The sequence below is a fragment of the Dendrobates tinctorius genome, unplaced genomic scaffold (genome assembly GCF_039654945.1).
Source record: "Dendrobates tinctorius isolate UK_male_01 unplaced genomic scaffold, ASM3965494v1 ptg000010l, whole genome shotgun sequence".
In the NCBI taxonomy this organism is placed as follows: domain Eukaryota; kingdom Metazoa; phylum Chordata; class Amphibia; order Anura; family Dendrobatidae; genus Dendrobates; species Dendrobates tinctorius.
In genome coordinates, this window is record NW_027361678.1 from 10,279,163 (window position 1) to 10,298,495 (window position 19,333).

The 19,333-nt window shown below is 43.7% G+C and overlaps 1 protein-coding gene across 1 annotated transcript in view; it reads right to left on the reverse strand.

Annotated features, from left to right (window-relative positions):
- Positions 1-492: 492 nt before the first annotated feature.
- MRPL17 (mitochondrial ribosomal protein L17) overlaps positions 493-19,333 on the reverse strand; it is a 41,378-nt gene continuing 22,537 nt past the window's right edge. Inside the window, exons 2-3 of the mRNA XM_073586688.1 lie at positions 14,948-15,016; positions 493-876 (exon numbers count right to left, since the gene is read on the reverse strand). Coding sequence (XP_073442789.1) covers positions 634-876; positions 14,948-15,016 — 312 coding nt within the window. The 3' untranslated portion in view covers positions 493-633. The remainder of the gene's footprint in view (positions 877-14,947; positions 15,017-19,333) is intronic.

Genomic DNA, 19,333 nt, shown 5'->3' on the forward strand with positions numbered 1-19,333 from the left:
AGGATAAGGACAACCTCCTGATGGTGCTGTCAGGAGGGACGTCCTGGAAAAAACACTTATGACCTGACTATTCACCCCGTCTGCCTTATTACTATAGTGCACTCCTTGGAACCTCATGACTCATAATGCACATTTTATCTATAACTTTTGGCACTTATGTTATGTCTCTCCTGGTGGCTATTCACTAAATTCTATGTCGCATACCTCCCAGCACCACTGACGTCATTTGCATGTCTGCTGTGAAATAATAGAATAGCCTGCATCTTTTGGATTAGAGCGTGACGGGAATTTACTTTATATTGATGGTGGGGTTTAAACCCTGTTGTACCAGCACCTTGATACACTGACCGAGTGCACGCCAATTTTCTGTCTTGGTGACAGGAATGGACATCTGGGCGGGATCGTGCAGGGCAAATGTCAGTGACAGATGGTGGAATTTAAAAGGGTTAACTCAGGACAAAGGAATTATTACCCAAGACAGAAACCCACACATACGAATTTGTTTTTCTTTATTGAGCGAGATATTCAATTATGGACGAAAAAACCATCTACATACAACTTGTAAGCACAGGTTTACTGATTCTAACACTATGTGAATGTGATCTCCTAATCTCAAGGCCATAATTTGAGGACTCAGTTTGGCAAGGGATTGTCAAGTCGATAACCCAACAAGAGCTGGTTCAGAAGCGTCTTCTCATGGTCTCTCCTTTGTATTGGCAGTGGTGGCAGTGGATTTCCCTTGTACTCTATCACGGCCATCTTAGCGCGGTCCAGATTCTCTCGGTTTGGTATCCTATACATACGTGTGTAGCTGCCATCATGGGGATTAAATCGAGGAACCAGTGTCTTAAAAAGCTTGTGAACAAGATCCTTCTCCTGCAAAATTAGAGCACAAAAGCAATAGTTATCAACATGTAATAATCACCTAACCTTTCTGTCAGAGATAACAGCAGGGGAAGTCATGCAGATCTCACCGCTGCCACTAGTTTGTCAAGGAGGACATCATTCGGGAACTTACACTGAGCCTATGCTATATTCACCTCAGATTCCAAAGCATGGAAAATAAAAAAATATTTACAGTTAAAATAGGAAATCTTCTTAGAAGTCGGGGGGTCTTCTTATATGCAGTGTGTTATCTTACATGCCGTATGTGGAGCAATCTGCATATGGCGGGGGAGTGGTCCCAATGACGAAGGGAGGGTGTAAGTGGAGTTATCATCCCCCTTTTACCTTATTGGTGGCAGCGGTGCTATCTGCGGGTCTCTGTGCTGGGGATCGGCGGCTCCTCCATCTGCAGTGTGGCAGCTCTGTGCTGGGGGTCGGCAGCGCTCCTCTTTGTCCAGCGTGAGGGCGCTGTGCTGGGGGGTGGCTGCGGCGGCTCTTTGGGCAGCATCGGGGCTCCTCCGGCATGCCCGGAGGCCCAGGCAGCTCCATTGCTGCGATGCGGTGGCCTCCAAGAAAATGGCCGCCGGAGCCCGTGCATGCTGATTCAGATCTTGTCTCCCGAGATCTCGGGACGAGATCTGAATCTGAGCATGCGTGGACTCCGGCGGCCATTTTCCCGGAGGCCACCGCATCACAGCAATGGAGCTGCCTGGGCCTCCGGGCTTTGGGGAAATGCCAGAGGAGCCCCAACGCTGGACAGAGAGCCATCGCAGCCGCCCACCAGCACAGCGCCCCCACGCTGGACAAAGAGGAGCTGAGTCGACCCCCAGCACAGAGCCGCAACACTGCTGAAGGAGAAGCCACCGCACCGCTGCCACCAGTGAGGTAAAGGGGGGATGATAACACCACTTAAACCCTCCCTTCTTCATCGGGACCACCCCCCCACAATATGCACTCGGCGTATAAGACGACCTCTGACTTTTAAGAAGATTTTCAGGGGTTAAAAAGTCGTCTTATACGCCGGAAAATATGGTACTATGGTTTGCTGCTTTCTTTTTTGATGGACTATTTGGAGGTTTGGTATGTACCTGGATGGCCTGCACATGAATCTTTTTTCTATTATGTGCTGTTTTTTCAATATATCTCATACACTCATACACACAGTGGGGAAAAAAAAGTATTTAGTCAGCCACCAATTGTGCAAGTTCTCCCACTTAAAAAGATGTGAGAGGCCTGTAATTGACATCATAGGTAGACCACAACTATGAGAGTAAAAATGAGAAACAATAGTCAGTCAAAGAAAAAAGAAACATCCGACACTGTCCCTGAGAAAGAAATACCCGCAAAGTCACTTATAACCGCTATCAGTGTGACACCTGTAACCCTTGCTGAACGGGTGCTCTATCCATGTGAAGAAAAAACATGAAATATCATAGTTGAAAAAGACAGCAGGATGGCACTCACCGTTCTCTTGAAATGATTCACTTTATTTCATATTAATAAAGCATAGGCAATGGCACGGGAGAAATGCAAAAAGACGGACGACAGCCGTTTCGTGCACAATGCACTTCAACAGGTCATGGGAAACGGCTGTCGTCCGTCTTTTTGCATTTCTCCCATGCCATTGCCTATGCTTTATTAATATGAAATAAAGTGAATCATTTCAAGAGAACGGTGAGTGCCATCCTGCTGTCTTTTTCTACTACAAAATGAGAAAACAAATACAGAAAATCACCTTGTCCGATTTGGCAAGATTTATTTAGCAAATTATGGTGGAAAATAAGTATTTGGTCATTAACAAAAGTTCATCTCAATATTTTGTTACATATCCTTTGTTGGCAATTACAGAGGTCAAACGTTTTCTGTAAGTCTTCACAAGGTTGCCACACACTGTTGGTGGCATGTTGGTCTAATTCCTCCATGCAGATCTCCTCTAGAGCAGTGATGTTTTGGGCCTGTCACTGGGCAACACGGACTTTCAAATCCATACATACATACACACACACACACACTGACCCTATATACACACACCCCGATACTATCACTGCCAATTCCACATAGCAAAAGGAACTACTAGCTGCCTCCACCAATCATTTATACATGTTGATTGGACATTAGTTACAGGTAGAATATGGTTTACAGAGCAAGAAGAAAGGAGCTATTACATTTTAGATATGTAATCTGGAAAGGTAGGCAGTGTTTATAAAAAATTTATAAAGAGGATACAAAATGGGAACAGTACAGTTTAATCACATGAAATAAAAGGGATAACAAATGAAAATTACTAAACATGTGTCACAGAAATAAGCTCAGAGTTTAACAGAGGATTTACTCCTTAGGAAAACAGACAAAACTACAGCAAGCTGTACCTTCCAGGACTGACAAAATACAAAAACTCAAAACTCTGCTTTTTAGTAGGTCAAGGTTACACCCACAACCTCCCCTTGGTGAGGTCATATGGGGGCTTGTTGTTGGATATACAGAATCATTTAGAAGATTATGAGATCCACAACTTTCAGAATATCTTCGCCCCTGGAGGTCCCAGGCAGGAGATATCTTTGTCATGTTTCCCATCATGATTATACCTTTCTATAGAGATGAAACATGGCATGGATAGCATCATACATCTGTCCGATATTAAGTTGGATGTGTTCGGTCGGCCTTACAGTGATGTGAGTGAATGATTTATATTTTCTGCATCGCGGCAAAGGGACGAACATATTTCCCATAAATATACGGTAGTCAAGAAAAAGGAGAGAAAAGCGCAACTTGTGCAGATCAACAGGGTAGGAGAGCTAATGTGAGGTAAGAGAGGTGCTCAAAAATGGTGGATGTGCAGCTGAGGCACAACATTGATTTAAGCTGGATGGGGGCTCTGTTAGCTGCTGGTCAACTTGAAGGATCTCAATGAGGTCGAAATTGTAAAGGAAAGGATATATTCAGGTGATACATGAAGCACTGCCAATAGTCCTCCAGTGTCCAATCAAGAAAGAAAACTTGAGTATTTGAAAATATATTTAAAATTGATTGCTACGCGTTTCGGAGCAGTACGTGCTCCTTCATCAAGCAAAATTTAAATATACAGTCATGGCCAAAAGTTTTGAAAATGACACAAATATTATATTTTCACATGATCTGCTGGCCTCTGGTTTTTATGTGTGTTTGTCAGATGTTTTTATCACATACAGAAATATAATTGCAATCATATTATGAGTAGCAAAAGGTTATATTGACAGTTAGAATGAGTTAATGCAGCAAGTCAATATTTGCAGTGTTGACCCTTCTTCTTCAGGACCTCAGCAATTCTCCCTGGCATGCTCTCAATCAACTTCTGGATCAAATCCTGACTGATAGCAGTCCATTCTTGCAAAATCAATGCTTTTATTTTGTCTGAATTTGAAGGTTTTTGTTTGTCCACCCGTCTCTTGATGATTGACCACAAGTTCTCAATGGGATTAAGATCTGGGGAGTTTCCAGGCCACGGTCCCAAAATCTCTATGTTTTGTTCCCTGAGCCATTTAGTTATCACCTTTGCTTTATGGCAAGGTGCTCCATCATGTTGAAAAAGGCATTGTTGATCGCCAAACTGCTCTTGGACGGTTGGGAGAAGTTGCTCTTGGAGGACATTCTGGTACCATTCTTTATTCATGGCTGTGTTTTTAGGCAAGACAGAGAGAGCCCATTCCCTTTGCTGAGAAGCAACCCCACACATGAATGGTTTCAGGATACTTGACAGTTGGCATGAGACAAGACTGGTGGTAGCGCTCACCTGGTCTTCTCCGAATAAGCCGTTTTCCAGATGTCCCAAACAATCGAAAAGGGGATTCATCAGAGAAAATGACTTTACCCCAGTCCTCAGCAGTCCACTCCCTGTACCTCTTGCAGAATATCAGTCTATCCATGATGTTTTTCCTGGAGAGAAGTGGCTTCTTTGCTGCCCTCCTTGAGACCAGGCCTTGCTCCAAGAGTCTCCGCCTCACAGTGCATGCAGATGCACTCACACCTGCCTGCTGCCATTCCTGAGCAAGCTCTGCACTGCTGGTAGCCCGATCCCGCAGCTGAAACACTTAAGAGACGGTCCTGGCGCTTGCTGGTCTTTCTTGGGCGCCCTGGAGCCTTTTTGGCAACAAGGGAACCTCTCTCCTTGAAGTTCTTGATGATGCGATAGATTGTTGACTGAGGTGCAATCTTTCTAGCTGCGATACTCTTCCCTGTTAGGCCATTTTTGTGCAGTGCAATGATGACTGCACGTGTTTCTTTAGAGATAACCATGGTTAACAGAAGAGAAACAATGATGCCAAGCACCAGCCTTCTTTTAAAGTGTCCAGTGGTGTCATTCTTACTTAATCATGACAGATTGATCTCCAGCCCTGTCCTCCTCAACACACACACCTGTGTTAATGGAGCAATCACTGAAACGATGTTAGCTGGTCCTTTTAAGGCAGGGCTGCAATGATGTTGAAATGTGTTTTGGGGGATAAAGTTCATTTTCTAGGCAAATGTTGACTTTGCAAGTAATTGCTGTTAAGCTGATCACTCTTTATAACATTCTGGAGTATATGCAAATTGCCGTTAGAAAAAATGAAGCAGTAGACTTTGTAAAAATTAATATTTGTGTCATTCTCAAAACTTTTGGCCATGACTGTACCATATACAATGAACCCAGGCCATTATATACATCCTTATGGGTGTCTGCTGACAAATCAGGTGTTAAGACATTCAGGTGCCAATCATGAAAATGGATTTGAATTTCCTTCAAAGTGATTGTTAAAACATGAGATTACGCCTTTGAACACAAAAAAATAAAAAGTAAAATAAATAATGAAAAATAATATGAAGTAAACCAGTTTGGAGTGAGGTGCATTGTTCTCCAAGGAGTATGTGGCACCCCTCTCCATTCCTAAGGTGTTTTGAAGGATGTCACGGCCCTAAACTCTAACATCACACACGAGTTGAGGATTGGGGCCGATCGACATTAACTAGTGCAGGATCACTCCATGTCAGAGATTCAATCCTATCAGCTGTTGAGGGGCTTCGCATCCAGTGAACTTTTTTTATGGCCCTGCTAATTACAAGAGGTTCATCGATGACCTGTTCATTATATGGGCAGGAACTCGTGAAAAGGCAGAGTCCTTTGTCCAATGACTCAATAGTAACTCTTGGGGCTTTAGGGTATGTGCACACATAGTTTTTTGTCTCTGCGGATTTTGTAAAGAAAACCGCAGGTAAATCCGCTGGACAAAGACCTGCGGTTTTGCCCTACAGTTTTACACCTCATAATGGATGAGGTGTAAAACTGCAGCGTTTCTGCACCAAACAATTGACATGCTGCGTTTTGAAAACCGCAGCAAAACCGCACGGAAAAAAACGCAGCATGTGCACAGCTTTTTTTTTATTTCCATAGGAAATAAAGGCACTGTACAACGCAGCAGAATCTGCTGCGTTTCTGCAGAGCCAAAAACGCTGCGGAAACGCAGCAGAAACCGCAAAGTGTGCACATACCCTAAAGGTTTTCCAAAATTTCTCCCCCTCAACCACTAAATTTTTTGATTTAAAAATCTCCAAAGGGGAGAGAAAATGATGCAATCTTGACTTCAACCTTCTTCAAAAGTGTTGATGTGAAGAGTTACTCAGAATTCATAAGTAATCACTATTCTAAATGGATTACAAATATCCCAATACAGAAGAATACGTAAAAATTGCACTGATAATGCAGATTTAAAAAAATATTTTTTTCTATAAAATAGTTTTTGTGTAAAAGCGCCAAAACCTAAAAAAAACAAAACAAAACGAACAATATAAATGGGGTATCACTGAAATCATACTGACCCGAAGAATAAAGCTGTCTTAGCAATTTTACCACATGCAGAATGGCAAAAAAAAATTAAAAAATAACCCAAAAAACAAATCCTGAAGTGCTGTTTTACTGTGTGACGGCAGTCAAAACATAAGAACCCGATATAAATATGGTATCGCTATAATCGCACCTACCCCGAGAATAAAGTCATGTAATCACGCACGAGGAACTGTGTAAAAAATAAAATTATTGAAAGTATAGCAACTATGGGTGGCGAAAGAGGGAGGAACGTTTTGGATGGCTTCCTTAGGACCGCCAGGTTGAAGATAGCCTCGACAAGCAGCATCTACACATTGTTGCATAAGCAATGGTCATGGGAGGGCAAAAAAAACAGGCCCAGCACGATGGGTTAATGAAATACAGAACATTACAGTCGGGGAAATCTTAGATGCCACTCTGATGCAACGGAAGGTGATCCCCTCCAGCAGTTATGTAGACATGTCTTTATTACTCCTTCATAGAGCTTATATTACTCCACACATTAATGTCCACACATCGGATGTCTCCAGTGGGCACATTCACATGCTCCAAATGCGGGACAGGAAACACGGGACATATTTCATCACATGTGGGGATGTCCCAAAGTGCAAAAACTATGGCAGTCTATCCACTCCAAACTGCAGAATCTTGGTGGGATATTATTTCTTTTGACGCTGCAATGGGCAATATTTAATATTTTAGACAGCTCTCAACCCAAATTCCCAAATCATCTTAAGGCCATGTTGATTATATGGGCATCAGCTACCAGGAAAAGTATTTTGCAGCACTGGCTAAATCCTTTGCCACCATCCAAATCTCTCATATACTCTAAAATAATGTATATTTTTCGAATGGACTGGTTAGACACCCTGACAAATAAAGAGAAATTGACTAGGAAGTTTTTAAGTACATGGTCATTGTTTATCCCATCACTGTCTCAAGACACCAGGGACAAACTAAGGACACATTTTGAAAACACCCAGTGTTATCTTCTTCAGAAAATTAGCGGGACATAATCCTATTCCTTGAGCTTGCTGATCGTTAATCAAATACAGAGTAGTTTAAGGGGTTTATATGTTGGGGGGGATGGGAGGGTTAATGGAGGTGGGGAACATTTATGAGTATTATGCCTGTCAAATAAGCATCAAATAAGCTTGAGTCCTTCAAACCTGTAGGACTTTTTAGTAATGCTCTTTAAACCAATATTGTGAGAGTTTTACACCTGTCAAATAGCTTGTTACTTCAAGACTTGTATGATTATCTTTTATTGTAATGCTCTTTAAATCAATAAAACATGTTGGAAAAAAACAAAACAAATAATATTAAACCAATTCGTCACCTGCTGTTGATTTTTCCATTCTGTCTCCCAAAGATCACAGTGCGGCTCGGCGTACGTTTATACTGCGCTTTGCACTGAGCGTTTACACCGGGGCTTCCGTGTAAATCTCTGAAATAAGTGAAATTCAGTCGTAACCTCTGGCAAAAGATTCCTTATAATGAGATAGATGGAGGCACTGTGGACGCAATTTGACCTGTGACCCGGCGGAGTCCGTCTTTTTAGGCGAGCATAAAAGTGCGGACGACCACAGATTTGTGCACTTATGAAAAGGAGACCTCTGAACAGAGGCCAGACGGAGTCCACAGTAACTCTGCTGCCTCATTATAGTGAGTGAATCCCTCGGATGTTTCATCTAAATTAGGAGATTTAGATGGAAACCCCAAAGTAAGGGCTCAGGGCAGAGCGCAGGATAAATGTGATCCCAAACGTGATGTAAAATGTTCTCAATAAAAGCTTCAAATCAATCCACAAAAAAAGCAAGCCCCACTCAGGTCTGTCATCTGTTAATGGAAATATAGGGGGGTTTCCAGTTCCTGGTAGCACAAAGGTTCTGGAAAAGCAAAATGGCTCCTCGATCCTCAAAAGAAATTCAGCAAATTCCCAAATCCAAATGCCACCCTCCCTTCTGAGCCCGTGTGTCTAAACTACATATAGCGCCCGCGTTTGGCATTTCTGAGTGCCAGCCTAATTTACGGGTGTGTGTTTCCAGAAGCATGAGCTGGGCATAACATACAGGTCACTTCAAAGTACTGGGCACTACAATGGCATTTTGCAATTTTCACTCAACATCCACTGCTCCTTGTTTCTGGAAAACACCCATGCAGTCAAAATCATGACTACACCTTGGGAGGTGTTGACACGCTTAGCTGCTTCTTCAGGTATACACGGAACATTTTGGTGGAGAAACACCTGCTGGCTTATTGGAGTCATCATACACCAAGGCAGGGTTCACAAAAAAAAACAAAAAAAACACAGCCTTTCTGGCTTAAGGGAAAAAAAAAAAACCACCAAAACAAATAAAGGGTAACAGAGTCCTTTCCTCTGCAGGTCTCGACCTGCCAGCACCAGGCAATGTCTTCCGCTCCTCCTTGGAGCTACGTAGGCGTACTTCTGCTCTCAAGACACCACACCCACTGTCTCTCATGTCCAGGTATTTAACCAGAAACATTTGATGATCACATGATTGTGACATCACCGCAGGTCCTGCTAGTATACCTACCCAAGTCGGCTGCATGAAGAGATATGGTGAGCACTCTCCCGCCGAGTCTATGAAGTGCGCTAGAGGAAAAATATCCTGGTTTCATACCATTGACACATACCTCCCCTCGTACACTGGCCAGTGACCCTGTCACAACCGGTAGATAAATTCCCAAAGGGGTATAATTTCCAAAATGGGGTCACTTGAGGGGGGATTCTGCTTTTCTAGCACTTAAGGTCTCTGTACATGGAGATCGCAAACTATTCTAGGAAAATCTGTGCTTCAGGAGGCAAATAGTGCTCTGTCCCTCCAGAGTCTCAACATTCAGCAGAAACTGTGGGACAAATTTTGGTGTCATTTCTACCCATTTCCCAGTATGAAAATGTAAAATTTGGGGCTAACACAATTTTGGTGTAATGACAGCGCGACAAACACCCCAGTGTTCTGGGGCATTGAACCCCGACAGTAAGGTAACACGGACTTCCTGGAGAAGTCCGTGCCCAAACAGTAGGCATTTAGGATGGATGCCGAACTTTACTGTTCGGGTTCGCCCATCTCCAGCAGCGACTAATAGAATGGTGTTTAACAAGGAGAAATGCAAGATTCTATATCTACGCAAGAAAAATGAAAATTACTGCTACAGAAAGGGAGGACTAGAACTAAACAACAGCACGTGGATAAAAGACCTGGGTATACTAATAGATCAAAGACTGCACATGAGTCAACGGTGTGATGCAGCAGCAAAAAAGGCAAACACAGTTCTAGAATGTATTAAGAGAAGCATAGAGTCTAGATCAAGTGAAGTAATTATCCCCCTCTACTCCTCCCTGGTCAGGCATCATCTGGAATACTGTGTCCAGTTCTGGGCTCCACATTTTAAAATACACATTGAAAAACTGGAGAAAATTCAGAGAAGAGCTATCAGTGAACCGACTGCAAAGTATGTCCTACGAGGAACAGTTAAAGGATCTAGGAATATTTAGCTTGCAAAAAAGAAGGCTAAGAAGAGACTTGATAGCCGTCTACAAATATCTGAAGGGCTGTCACAGTGTAGAGGGATCATCCTTATTCTCATTTGCACATGAAAACACGAGAAGCAATGGAATGAAACTGAATGGGAGAAGATAGAGATTAGATATTAGAAAAAACTTTTTGGCAGTGAAAGTGACGAATGGGTGGAACAGGCTGCCATGAGAGGTGGTGAGTACTCCTTCAATGGAAGTTGGAAGTTTTCAAACAGAGGCTGGACAGACATCTGTCTGCGATGGTTTAGTGAATCCTGCATTGAACATGGCGTTGGACACGATGACCCTGGAGCTTCCTTCCAACGCTAACATTCTAGGATTCTATGATCCTCCCGATTCAGTCTAGAAAGGGGTAAGATCTTCGCAAGTACAATACACAGTACCTCTCATGCAACTGTCCTCCATAGGTACAGGAAAAACACTGATGGGAGGTGTTATTTAACCCTCATGTGTTACTGCTCCTATAGATGATAAGAAGGGCCACCTCCTGGTGTGCTGTCAGGAGGGACGTCCTCGAAAAATGCATTTTATTCACCCTTCCATTTTTTTTTACTACTGAAGATTAGGGAGGTTAATAAGTGGCTCAGAAATTGGCATAGGAAGGAGGGGTTTGGGTTCCTGGAGAACTGGGCCGACTTCTCAGTTGGCTACAGGCTCTACGCTAGGGACGGGCTGCACCTCAATGGGGAGGGTGCAGCTGTGCTGGGTGAGAAAATGGCTAGAAGGTTGGAGGAGTGTTTAACCTAGGAACTGGGGGGGATGGTATTCCTTTTATAGGAGGGGTAGACGATGCAGATAGAGACATGGGCACAAATAATGAAATTGGGGGTGGGGGTGGCATGGGGGGTGGGGTTAGAACAGTTACTAATTTAAGAAAGAACAGAGGTACAGAGAGATACATAAAGTGCATGTATACTAATGCCAGAAGCCTCGCCAACAAAATGAAGGAATTAGAATTTTGTTGGAACATAATTATGACATAGTGAGGACATCTGAGACATGGCTGGACGAGAGACATGATTGGGCTGTTAATTTACAGGGCTATAGTCTGTTCAGAAATGACCGAACAAATAAGCGAGGGGTAGGCATGTGTTTATATGTAAAATCATCCTTAAAACCCATCCTGCGTGATAATATATATGAATTTAATGAAAATGTAGAGTCCCTGTGGGTAGAGATAAGGGGAGGGGGGAAAAAATAATAAATTACTGATAGGGGCTTGTTATAAGTCTCCAAAAATAATGGAAGCAACAGAGATTATCCTCATACAGCAAAGAGATGAAGCTGCGACGCAAGGAGAAGTCATTATTATGGGGGACTTCAACTACCCTGAAATACATTGGGGAACCGAAACCTGCAGTTCCAGCAAAGGTCATGGGTTTCTGACAACTATGAGAGACAATTACCTTTCAAAACTGGTTCAGGACCCAACAAGAGGGGGGGCACTGCTAGACCTAATGTTAACCAACAGGCCAGACAGCATATCAAATGTAAGGGTTGGGGGTCACTTGGGTAATAGTGATCACTAAATAATAAGTTTTCATGTATCCTTTACTAAGATGTGTAGTAGACTGGTTACAAGAACACTAAACCTCAGGAAAGCAAATTTCCCACGGATGAGAGATGATCTTGGTGCAATTAACTGGGACGATATCCTGAGACATAAAAATACACAAAGAAAATGGGAGACGTTTATTAGCATCCTAAATAGGACCTGTGCACAATATATACCGTATGGGAATAAACATGCGAGAAATAGGAGGAAACCACTATGGCTAAATAGAGCTGTAAGGGGCGCAATAAGGGACAAAAATAAAGCATTTAGAGAATTAAAGCAAGTAGGTAGTGATGAGGCATTAAATAAATACAGAAGATTAAATAAATTCTGTAAAAAGCAAATCAAGACAGCAAAGATTGAGACAGAGAGACTCATTGCCAGAGAAAGCAAAAATAATCCCAAAATATTCTTTAACTACATAAATAGTAAGAAACTAAAAAATGATAGTGTTGGCCCCCTTAAAACTAGTCTGGGCGAAATGGCTGATGAGGATGAGGAAAAAGCCAATATGCTAAATGACTTTGTTTCAACAGTATTTACTCAAGAAAATCCCATGACGGATAACATGATCAGGGATAAAAATTCTCCATTAAATGTCACCTGCTTAACCCAGCAGGAAGTACGGTGGCGTCTACAAATCACTAAAATTGACAAATCCCGGGGCCCGGATGGGATACACCCCCGAGTACTGCAGGAATTAAGTACAGTCATAGATAGACCATTATTTTTAATCTTTAAAGATTCCATAATAACAGGGTCTGTACCACAGGACTGGCGTATAGCAAATGTGGTGCCAATATTCAAAAAGGGGACAAAAACTGAACTTGGAAATTATAGACCAGTGAGCTTAACCTCTACTGTGGGTAAAATCCTGGAGGGTTTTCTAAGAGATACTATACTGGAGTATCTGAAGAAGAATAACCTCATGACCCAATATCAACATGGGTTTACGAGGGACCGTTCCTGTCAGACTAATCTGATAAGATTTTATGAAGAGGTAGGTTCCGGACTGGACCAAGGGAATGCAGTGGACGTGGTGTACATGGACTTTTCAAAAGCTTTTGATACGGTGCCACACAAAAGGTTGATACATAAAATGAAAAAAATGGGGATAGGGGAAAATATGTGTAAGTGGGTTAAGAGCTGGCTCAGAGATAGGAAACAAAGGGTGGTTATTAATGGAGCACACTCGGACTGGGTCACGGTGAGAAGTGGGGTACCAAAGGGGTTGGTATTGGGCCCACTTTTTAACATATTTATTAATGACCTTGTAGGGGGCATAGAGAGTAGAATATCAATAATTGCAGATGACACTAAACTCTGCAGGGTAATCAATACAGAGGAGGACAATTTTATATTACAGGAGGATTTATGTAAACTAGAAGCTTGGGCTGATAAATGGAAAATGAGCTTTAATGGGGATAAATGTAAGGTCCATGCACTTGGGTAGAACAAACAAGATGTATAATTATGTGCTTAATTCTAAAACAATGGGCAAAACTGTTACTAAAAAAAGACCTGGGTGTATGGGTGGACGACAAACTCACATTTAGTGGCCAGAGTCAAGCAGCTGCTGCAAAGGCAAATAAAATAATGGGATGCATTAAAAGAGGCATAGATGCTCATGAGGAGAACATAATTTTACCTCTATATAAGTCACTAGTGCGACCACACTTAGAATACTGTGTACAGTTCTGGTCTCCGGTGTATAAGAAAGACATAGCTGAACTGGAGCGGGTGCAGAGAAGAGCGACCAAGGTTATTAGGGAACTAGGGGGTCTGCAATACCAAGACAGGTTATTACACTTGGGGTTATTTAGTTTGGAGAATCGAAGGCTTAGGGGTGATCTTATTACAATGTATAAATATATGTGGGGACAATACAAAGACCTTTCTAATGATCTTTTTACTCTTAGACCTGTGACGGGGACAAGGGGGCATCCTCTACGTCTGGAGGAAAGAAGGTTTAAGCATACTCACAGACGCGGATTCTTTACTGTAAGAGCAGTGAGACTATGGAACTCTCTGCCATATGATGTTGTAATGAGTGATTCACTACTAAAATTTAAGAAGGGACTGGATGCCTTTCTTGAAAAGTATAATATTACAGGGTATATACACTAGTCTCCTTAATATTGCGTTGATCCAGGGAGCTAGTCTGATTGCCGTATGTGGAGTCGGGAAGGAATTTTTTTTTTCCCCCAATGTGAAGCTTACTGTTGCCACATGGGTTTTTTTTTGCCTTCCTCTGGATCAACATGTTAGGGCAAGTTAGGATAGGATATGGGTTGAACTAGATGGACTTAAAGTCTCCCTTCAACCTTAATAACTATGTTACTATGTTAAGAAGGGAATGGATGCCTTTCTTGAAAAGTATAATATTACAGGGTTTCTACACTAGTTTCCTTGATATTGTGTTGATCCAGGGAGCTAGTCTGATTGCCGTATGTGGAGTTGGGAAGGAATTTTTTTCCCCAATGTGAAGCTTACTGTTTACCACATGGTTTTTTTTTGCCTTCCTCTGGATCAACATGTTAGGGCAAGTTAGGATAGGATATGGGTTGAACTAGATGGACTTAAAGTCTTCCTTCAACCTTAATAACTATGTTACTATGAAGTGGAGTCACTAATGCAAGTGTCCTGCCCATAGTATTATTCCATTATACCCAGCCACCATCTTCATCTGTTCCCAGCGCCGTTCCAGTCAGTTTTCTGCTAGATACGACCTGCCGGATTGCTCCAGTACTTGGTGATCCAAAAGTCACGAATCAATGTAAGTTTAGAAAGAAGAAATCTCTCATAGACTTACACTGAGAACTTGTGATCGCTATCTAAGACTTACAGTGAGTCAGAAGTTTCAGTCACAAGATGGCGTTGCGGGGTCCGGGTGGCACAGGGACCAGTAAGTAAACTACTAGGGGCAGGAAACATACATTAACAACAACACTCCAATGCTGAAATGAAAAAAAAACAAACAAAAACACTGTAGTGGTGCTTTAAGCTGCAGACACAATTACGTGTCCCCAGAGCTGCCGTGTGGGGGCCAAACATTATCACTTTATGATGATCCCATTTTACCTTCTGCAAGGAGTACAGAATCACTTACTGTTAGCCAAAAGTCTGCCATTTTCATAGCGTTCTCATCCTTATCTCCACATTTCCCATAATCGATAATCTGAAAACAAAAAGCGGGACAGTATCAATCACTGACCAGGGCAGTGTAACACAATGGTGCTGTTGTAAAATGCCACTCAAAAGACAAGATCTTCAGGAAGATAAGGCTTTTTAAGAAAGGGCTGTTGGAAGCCCATGCCAATCAATGTGAGCACAAATAGTAGCGTCATATGTTTCTATGTTTAATCTCGTTTTTTTTAAGAAATTTAGAACAATCCAGTAACAAAGGATTTAACAACATAACGACTACTGAGTAGAAAAAGAAATCTCATTTACAACTAACTGTATATCAGGACCTGTAGCCAACAAGTCCCGAAAAACTTGAACTTTCAGGTCAAAAATCATTTTCAATCATATATTTCTATAAGGCTGTCACGCTCAGGTCGGGAGACCTGTGGCCAGTTTTTGTAGTTCAGTCCGAAATACGACTTGAGTCCAAGGATATCTGAATGAGCCCTAACACTTTCCGTACACTTTAAAGATTGATTGATCTCAGTAGGAGAAACAAAACAATCTTTCAGTTATGAGGCCTTTTAATGGCTAATGGGTAAAATACCATATTTTTTGGACTACAAGATGCACTTTTTTGCTACAAAATTTTGGAGGAAAAATTTTGAAGCCCAGATGTACCTGCTGTAGATGAGAGGGGCACCAGACGAGTGGGTCACAGGAGGCAGGAGCCGGCGGCTGTGGTTAACACCTGTGCCCACTATTAGAGAATGCATATTCACTGCTCCCCACCTATGCACTGAAGCCAGCGCTGAGAGGTGGGAAGGAGTATGGGCATAGAGAGCAGAGAATATTCTCTCTATTTAATAGCGGGCACAGGTGTTAGCGTCAGCTGTCTGCTCCTGCCTCTTGTGACCCACTTGTCCCCGCTACTGGGGATCTCACTGAGGTCACGATAGCTCAGCCTGGCTGGGAACGCAGCCTCAGTGACCGGAGGTAACCTCGATTACATCACCGCCGGTCACTGATATTTTCAGATGTTATAATTTAATGACTGATATTTTTAGTGTATATAGGTACCCTTACACAAGATAACCGCACCTTCTGCCCTGGATGAAGTCACCTGAGTGACGATACGCGTCGGGATGATAGGAGCCTGATCCCATCTCTGCACTATTACAATCTGAATACTCAGTCCTGTTCTATGAGCATTGTAAGACAGCGCCTACTGCGTGTGTTGGGGGACACTAGCTTGGCTATGGTTATGAAGGCATACAGGCTCGTTTTTCTCACAAAACAGTCTATTTGGTTTATTCAGACATCATAAACCGCACCGTAGGCCATGTTACACATCACAGATCTACACATAGCCCATAGCACTTTATAGTATATGACTTTAACTCGCAGTCACTAAACACGCCGGTCTTCGCACTTCGTCCAGTTACCGTGGGTGACCGCACGCCGAACAGTTCATTACATATATCAAAGGAACATAATAAACACCAACAGTCTGTTCCAATGGCAGATACTTCTCTGCCGTTATCATAACCCCCTTTCTGGAGTTACCTTCTTGGAGCTCCTGCTCCACACGCTGAGTCCAATCAGTCCTCTTTCCTGGGGAAGCTGCCTTACTGGGATCACCGTCCTTGTGACCAGGGCACTCCCGACAGTCCAGACCCTCAGAAGGACAGTAGCTTCCCCAACTCCGTGCCATCACAGACTCTGCACATACACGGTCATTCCATGTGCTCTTCAGGAAGTCCGTCCACACCTAGGACCTTGCAACACACAGGTCTCCAGGTCCATGGCCTCACCATGTGGTTTTCAGGAATCCAATCCTACTCCCAGGACCTTCCAACACACAGGCCATCCAGGACCTTACACACTGACCATGTGACCAGAGCTCAGTCAATTATGTAGCTGTAACCACCCCCCACAGGTGGGCAGTGTATGTGTGGTTAGCCAGTCCTGCGCAGCTCTCCAACTAACCCTGTAAACCCCCCTTATAAACTAAACACTTGTGGAACTACAAGTCCCAGAGCAACATTACTGGCTTACAGCGCAGAGGACCTCCTCTGCGACACATACCAGCTGTCACGCTCGCGCCTTGGCTGAATGGCGCGAGCCGGGGGGTTGTGGCCCCACTGTGCCACAAACCAGACTACCCTGGAAGGGGCGTAACTACGGCAGCTACCTTGGTCTTCACTGGAGCCTCTGATGGTGAGGTCAGGCTTGTGCGGCAGGTAGCTGCCAGGTGCCACTCCAGGGTGGTGTCTGGCTGTGGCTGCTGATCCCACTCGGGAACAGGACACCTGGACAGGTGCGAGTGACAAGCAGGCTGAGACACAGGGCAAGCCGGCACGGCTTGGAGACACCGGCTTGGAGACACAGGACAGGCGGACACGGCTTGGAGACACAGGACAGGCGGGCACGGCTTGGAGATACAGGACAGGCGGGCACGGCTTGGAGACACAGGACAGATTGGCGTGGTATGAGAAGGGGCCGGTAGGGACCTGTTCACGCAGCAGGTTTAGGCAGGAGGGAGTGGTGTATGATGGAACAGGATTTGGATAAAGCTGCGAGGGTGCAGATGCACAGATAAAGCTGCGAGGGTGCAGATGCACAGATAAAGCTGCGAGGGTGCAGATGCACAGATAAAGCTGCGAGGGTGCAGATGCACAGATAAAGCTGCGAGGGTGCAGATGCACAGATAAAGCTGCGAGGGTGCAGATGCACAGATAAAGCTGCGAGGGTGCAGATGCACAGATAAAGCTGCGAGGGTGCAGATGCGCAGACAGGGAGGACACAAGGAAAGACACGGCAGAGAAGGAACCACAAACAAGGAGACTGACAGACAGAGGTAAGACTGAGTTCAGACAGAGACACAGGGAGAAAGACACAAGGACCAGGATATTCTGCCTCCTGGCAGGCGGGCAGAGAACAGACAAGGCACTGGGAACAAGACTCAAGGGCCAGGATATTCTGCCTCCTGGCAGGCGGACAGAGAAATGCTAGGCAAGGTACCAAGACACAAGAATACGCAGTAAGAGCCTTCAGAGAAGGCAAGACATAGGACAGGGCCTGGCTAGCTCAGCAGCAAGGAGCTAACTGAGTTTAGACAGAGACTCAGGGACAAAGACACAAGGACAAGGATATTCTGCCTCCTGGCAGGCGGACAGAGTACAGACAAGGTAATGGGAACAAGACTCAAGGGCCAGGATATTCTGCCTCCTGGCAGGCGGACAAGGTACAAAGCGAGACAAAGAGTATTCCTACAGAGAAGGAGATACACAGAACAGGGCCTGGCTTCCTCAGCTGCAAGACACTGAGTATAGACATTGCACAGGCCATGTTTCAGTGGGAGTGGCGAAACTAAATAGTCAAGGGCTCCAGGTGATTGGTAAGGGACATATTACACAGGTGCACCCTGACGGCATAAGAACCAGAGAGTTCAGGCGCCGCCCCCCTATACACAAAGTCTGGAAACATGGAGAGCAGAGGCACAGAGCTGGCAACAGACAGAATTCACAGCATGGCTTGAAGCAGAAAGTAAGTTGGTGTGCGGGGGATGGGAGGCCATGCAGTGATGCCAGCAGGGTTGTTACACCAGCCATTTACAATGCCGGTCACTGTCTCACCATCATAGTTACGCCTCCAAAAGGAGCACATACAGCACCCCCCTAGCTGTAAGAGGAGTCACTGCCTCACTGCATATACCTTGGACTTTTTCCTGAGATACCACAGCCACAGGGTCAAGGGTAAGAGACCCTGAGACTTGGCCCCTTTCGGTTTAGTCACACTGAAAAGCACTTTAGCTGCTGTATTACATCTCTGTAGTTATTCAGAGACCTTTATGTTGAGCAGTATTTTAGCTATGCTATTTCTAACTAAGTAGCAGATACTCTGTATTGGGTACCAAATATTATAGTTTCTAAATTTGTTCTTTGAACTAGTGACACTATTATTAATCTTGTGCATTTGGCAATATTATTTATGTGTGTCAGATGGTTGTTTTGGGCCCATGCCCTCAATGGGTATGAATCACCTGTATCAGTGTCCTTCATGTTTTTAAATGGTTTTATTCTGTTTTTCACATTCACGCCACTTGGCGGGTGAGGAGGTTTTGGGTACTGGAGTGGGGACTGTCCCACAGGGGTTGCCGTGGCGTGGCGGGATGGCTTGTACATTATTTTGATCAAAATTATGTTTACTAAATACCCTTATTATTATTATTACCTTTATGCATTATTTGCGGTATATTTTTTACTTTTAGTTCAGGATATTTGTGTTTTTTGCTTTTTGTTTTCTCTGGTTAATGGTCATGTGTTAATATGCACTTACATTGTGCATACACATTAACTTACTTTTC